Source organism: Scleropages formosus, chromosome 17 (assembly GCF_900964775.1).
Source record: "Scleropages formosus chromosome 17, fSclFor1.1, whole genome shotgun sequence".
NCBI classification, from domain to species: Eukaryota; Metazoa; Chordata; class Actinopteri; order Osteoglossiformes; family Osteoglossidae; genus Scleropages; species Scleropages formosus.
The window spans coordinates 25,881,213-25,887,212 of record NC_041822.1 but is presented as its reverse complement, the minus strand read 5'-3'; the positions used below and the strand labels follow the sequence as shown (position 1 = coordinate 25,887,212).

Sequence of the window (6,000 nt, the reverse complement as noted above, 5' to 3'; positions counted from 1 at the left end):
CGGGACCACGAAATAATAGGTGGGCGCCCCCCCCAAATTTACAGAAGTCACCTGTGGACTCTCTGCGGATTTAAAGGGACCGCTCCGCTTCACACACACACACACACACACACACACACACACACACACACACACACACACACACACACACACACACACACACACACACACACGTTAAAGAAGTCAAGCAAGCAAACCGAGGGGAAAGGCAAGTATATTTAAAAGTAAACACACACACACACACACACACACACACACACACACACACACACACACACACACACACACACACACACACACTTTCAGAACCGCTTGTCCCATACGGGGTCACGGGGAACCGGAGCCCACCCGGCAACACAGGGCGCAAGGCCAGAAGGGGAGGGGACACACCCAGGACGGGACGCCAGTCCGTCACAAGGCACCCCAAGCGGGACTCGAACCCCAGACCCACCGGAGAGCAGGACCGCGGTCCAACCCACTGCGCCACCGCACTCCCCTCCTTAAAAGCAAGCATTAAAATATATTTAAATGCTGGGGACGGAGGGGTAGGATAATATGATGAAGCTGTTGTGCTTATGACGGAGGACGTTTCTCACACTTCCACAGCGCAGCGCAGCGCAGCGTGCGGAGGGGCTCCGCTCAGGCTCTGCGGGGCTCGCTTTACACCCCTAGAGTAAAGACGAGAGCACTCTGGGATCGCACCTCCTTATTATACGCACGAGCTTTTCAGAAACTAGTGGTACTATAATCAACGAAGCGAGCCGTGCTTCCTCACACTACAAGCAGCGGGAGTCGCTCCTTTCCGTTTCCCTCGCGCTGACGTTCGGATCGTGAGGAGGTGCGCTGCTCAACGTTATGCTCGGGTTCTGCTCGAAAGCTCCTCCCGAATCGCTCGCTTCCTCACTCTGTGCTCTTCTGCTTTCGCTTTAAGTTTCGCTGCACTTTTCTTTTGTCACGCGGCGGCGCGACTTTGTAACAAGGACGCCTCGCGCTCCTCCTGTCCTGGCGCCTTCCTTCCTTCGACTCGACGAGATGTTCTCTCTGTCTTCCGCGAGGACCCTGATCCACCCGGTGGTCGCGACGGCCCAGGTCGCCAGCTCCTTCTACGACACGGGTCTGCAGATGGTTGTCAAGCTGAGATGTTCCTCCAACGCCTCTTCCAGCCCCGATGAGCAGCAGAGGGCCATATCGGACTTCTACATGACCTACACCATGATCTCCAACCTGCTGCCCTTCCTGCCAGCCTACCTGTTGGCCAGGTGCGGAGACCGCGGCCGCAGGAAGGTGCCCATCGCCGTACCCCTCGTGGGCTACCTGCTCTCCAGGATGCTGTTGCTCGTGGTCCTCCTGTTCGATTGGCCCATCCAGGTGATGTTTGGCGGAGCCGTCGTCTACGGCCTCTGCGGAGGGTTCTCCTCCTACTGGGCGGGTGTGATGGCCCTGGCGTCGGTTACGTCGCGGAGGGAGCGCAGGTCTCTGCGGATCATGGCTGTTGAGTTGATCTATGGGCTGGCTGGTTTCGTGGGCAGTCTGGTTTCCGGACACCTCTTCCAGCTGTACGCATCTGGAACGAAGCAAGGGACGATTCTGGTGGCGCTGTGTGTCCTGCTCTACCTGTTTTGTCTGGTCTACGTCGTGTTGGTGTTGACACCTCCAGAGACATTTGAAGACTGTGGTAGGGAGAGAAGAGAGTATCCCACAAAGACTTGGCGGAGACATCTGCCCGCCTTCAACCTCACCATCGGCCTGCTGTTCTTAAGCGCCATCCTGTATGATGTAGCTGTGGCTGGAGGGATGGAGATGCTCATATCTTTTGTGATGAAGGCACCTCTGAGCTGGGACGCCACCCAGGTGGGCTATGGCAACGCTGTGGGCTTCGTGATCTTCTTCACCAGCTTCCTGGGGGTCTGGGTCTTCTCCAAGTATGCGGTAGATACCACCTTGGTCATCATTGGCATGATCTCCTTCGCAGCGGGGATTTACTTCATGGCATTTGTGACTGCTACCTACATGTTTTACCTGGGTGAGAAAGAGCTTTTACCACCTTAAAGTTCTTCTGGAATATTTAAAAGAGCTTCATGAAAGAAAGTGTGAAAAAATTATATTGCGTTATGTAAAGGTATGAGTGGATGTTTTCAGTACTTCCACTAAAACTCTACTGTTATCAATGTTTCCGTTAAAACAGTACTGAGCTGAGTGTTTGTTTTTGTTTAATAATAATAGTAATGGGTCTGTTAATTGATTTTTAGTGTTGCCCTGATGGCTAATGTAAGGTAAATAAATGACTAGACAAATAAGGTGTAATAGTAGTAGTAATAATAATAATAATAATAGTGCTGGTTAGTGCACTAAGCTATTTACAGTGATTTGCACATTTCGACAGCTGAGTAATTTTTTACTGTGTCAGATACCTTGATTACAACTACTAAAGTAAGGATTCAAACCCATGCCTTTCGAATGGAGCACAAGGCTCTAGTCAATATGCCGCCTGGTGTCCCATTGAAAACTCGCTCTGTAGTAAACGTTGACTGGGCTGCATGTCATAAACACCTCTGTTATAAGGTCTTTCCTCTCTGTGGCTGCAGCTCGAACCCTGACCGTGTTCGCCCTGATTCCAATGCCCACCATTCGATCCCTGCTGTCGAAGCAAGTCCAAGCGTCCTGTTGCGGTGAGTCCTCTTTGCGCAGACTGAGCTGAGTCACCGACCCCAGCCTTCCTTGCACAAGAGCCGGAGAGATGTCGCTAGAGAAAGACAATGGAGACGTGAAAACGAGTGTGTGTCAATGGTTCGCCACGCAGGGACGTGAACTAACTGCAATTACAATTTCCTGTTGTTCCCCCACAGCGAGAATAACGGTGTCACAGAGAGAACAGAAACTTCCCAAAGAGGAAGGGAATATGGTCTGAACTTTCTCCACAATGAATAACTGCTAGGATGGAAGGAGAAGAATGTGGTTCAGCCGTACCTGGTCCGGGCCGCAGAGATTTCACATAATTCGTTAATGTTCTCCCGTTTTATCGTTCGGTGACATTCAGCCGAGAGGATGGACATAGTGGCTCCGCTGCCGGGATCACAGTGATGTTGTCCATAATATTTTTTAAATTTCTATTAATTTCGCTGGTAACATCCAGGCAAACGAGCACAAAAGGACAGCTGTACGGCAGGGCTACTTCACAAAAGTCAAAGCAATATTCTCATTATATCTCTTCAGTCACGCTTATCTGAGTTTACCTCTGTTTTTGGAAATTAAGCATATTGAACTTTTAATACTGATTTGTGAGTGTAAATCTGAAAAACTAATAGTCCACACATGGACAAGAGAGCTGACTTGTCCCTGTACGAGTCCCACCCGGCCAGCTGTCCCCCCCCCAGTGTACCGTGAGAGCAGTAGCCCTCCAAGATCACGAAAAAGGCGACCTTCTTCCCATTCCATTTTTGCATGAGAAAGAAAAGCTTCTGCTTTTTAAAATTGCATTAGGTGGTATGATCTGTGTGGTGAGGAATGCTTCTTGACACGGCAACGCTTCCTGTTTCCAAAGGCCGAATTCTGCTTCTGCTCCAGCTGTGCTTTGCCCTCGCCAGTCTGGTGTATTCGCCCATCTTCACCAAGGTTTACCAGGCCACGCTCGACTGGTTCCCTGGGTTTGTCTTCCTGCTGTCCAGCATCCTCACAGTCCTTGCCATTATACCTATAAGGTAAGATTATTGTGATTATGCTGATGATGATTATTATAAGTCCACCCTTTTATTTAGATAGACTTGCTGTTTTACTACACGAATGTAGCTGGATATCAAGAATATTACCCTGGATTGACACAGTAAAGACTGACCCTTTTGTATAAGTGGGTAAATCAGTGTATGGATCCTAGTCTACAATCCTAGCACTGGTCACTTTGGTGAAAAGAGTCACATAAACAGTAACTTAAACGTAGTATTGTCATAGCTTTTTGAACAGCTGTAGAGAAAATTACACCCGAAGCGAGGCCCGAACCTGCAACCACATGGTGACAAGTTTGTCATTACAGTACGTTTACCTGTTTTCTCTGTTTTTTTTCTGCAGTGTTGTTGGCTGTAGGACAGCAAGGCAGGAGAGCTATGAGAGCCTAGAGGGCAACTGATGACGCTGGAGCTGGAGTAAAAACAGTGTTCCACCAGCTCCAGCACGGAAGGAGTTAATGCAGAGAGAGTAACCGGACAGACGGGTTCACCGCAGAATGTTACCCCTCGGCTCAATGCGTCATGGAGCACAGCTTGAAGGGCTGAAGTCAAAGCAAATATGTGTGACGATATATTGTTGCATAGAACGGTGTGTAAAATGAAGTGTCTGAAAATGAATCAAGCGGGATTTTCCCGTAATTTTGCAGCTGTAAAAAGGGTAAATCGTTGTAAGGAGCCCAAGATTGTAAATCGCTTTAGTGGAAAGTGTGAGACAACTAAATAAATGTAACTGTACATAGTAACGTTAGCAGCTTTTCTCTGAAATGTATTGGTGTTAAAACTTCTTTCCCATAATCTAGACATACTTTTTAAAAATGGTTACTGGCTGACAGTAAAGTAGCACTTTTTTAGGGTTTATCGAATGTACAAGTAAACTAAAACTTTGCTTATAGGTTTATTACATGGTTTAAAAAAGGAAAGTGATTGTAAGCGCACAATACCAAAGTGACTGTTAATAATTTCATAAGTGATGTATGAGAAGGTAACTTATTGTGATTCCCATGTAGAAGAAGACGGTGGGGAAGTGTTTATCGTCAGAATGTTTGACACTGACTTTGGGGGCGAAAGGCCTCTGTGTCTTGACAGCTTGTAAATGAACAACAATCGACAGGTGAAACTGAAGGATGTGAACTATAGTTGTATACGAGACCTTATTTTGCGGTTGTGCATAAATATCAGTGTAAAATGTATTATGCTGTATGTATTATTATATTCATACATGGTTTAAGTTTATTACAAGACTGATTTTAAGTGCGTTTGCAATATTGAATAACTAACTAATGGGGCAAATAACAGAGTATTTTTGGTACAGATTTAATCAAATGGAATTCTGCATGAAACATATCATTACTTATCATACTGCATTCATTACATGGACTAAATGTACAAACTTACAGAAAATATTCTGTCCACCATCGCACCTTGTTGTTTATTCGGGGGGCCGACTGCAATTTCACCATAATCTTGACTGTCATCTACGTTGATGTTTCAGGTAGAGTTTGTGAAAGAGATAAGTGTTACAGTTTTGGTTGACCAGTTCTTTGCCTCGGCGTCAGTGTTGCAGAATGGGCTCCCTGTGTCCCTCAGAGCTGAATCCCAGTGTTCAAGAAGGGTCTCGAACCCATCTCTTTGAGAGCAACTTGTCTGCCGATCTCCTGACAGCTCCATCAGAGTCCAACACCATCTGCTATGATTGTCTATGTATTTACTGTTTTAATGTCACTTCCACAGGAGCTACTGGAGGGATGTGAACCAGCAACATGGTGGTGTCACACACACAAACTGTGTCTATAGTCCTGTGTCTGCGTCCAAAGCCCTTCGTCAGTTGCTGATGCACTGTTGTAAATTCTCAATTGTTGTTAACTTTAGAGAGAAGACGCTGCCCAGTGAATAAATGTTAAAGCAAGTGCAGGTATACATTACACATTCCTTAACAACATACACCTCAAGGAAGACCTTCTAACATTTAATAATAGACTCTGTTGCAGAGGACACAACAGCTGTTGTGCATCTGCAGGGACCACTTGAGACGGACAGGAAATGTTGGCGGTCCCGCGTGACACAGGGAGCTTAGGCTTAGCAGGTAGGTGCTGGGATCATAGCGGGTGAAAGGGCGCAGAGGGTAAAAGTGAGATTTAGTGCTGGATGTGGCGCGTGAATCGTACACAAAAAAGTGTTCAGGTTTGCTCTGAATACGTAATTTAGTACATGTTTGGCAGAGACAAAACAGGCACAGTTGTACAAAATATCAAATTTATTTTGATAAAAAAATTTGTACACA

The 6,000-nt window shown here is 46.8% G+C and overlaps 1 protein-coding gene across 1 annotated transcript; it reads left to right on the top strand.

The window, feature by feature from the left end:
- The first annotated feature begins 699 nt into the window (after positions 1–699).
- slc46a2 (solute carrier family 46 member 2) lies at positions 700–5,001 on the top strand. The gene is made up of 4 exons (XM_018731615.2): positions 700–2,023; positions 2,586–2,669; positions 3,542–3,698; positions 4,063–5,001. Exons 1-4 carry the CDS (start codon positions 1,033–1,035, stop codon positions 4,118–4,120), a joined length of 1,290 nt encoding a protein of 429 aa, XP_018587131.2. The 5' UTR covers positions 700–1,032; the 3' UTR covers positions 4,121–5,001.
- The last annotated feature ends 999 nt before the right edge of the window (positions 5,002–6,000 follow it).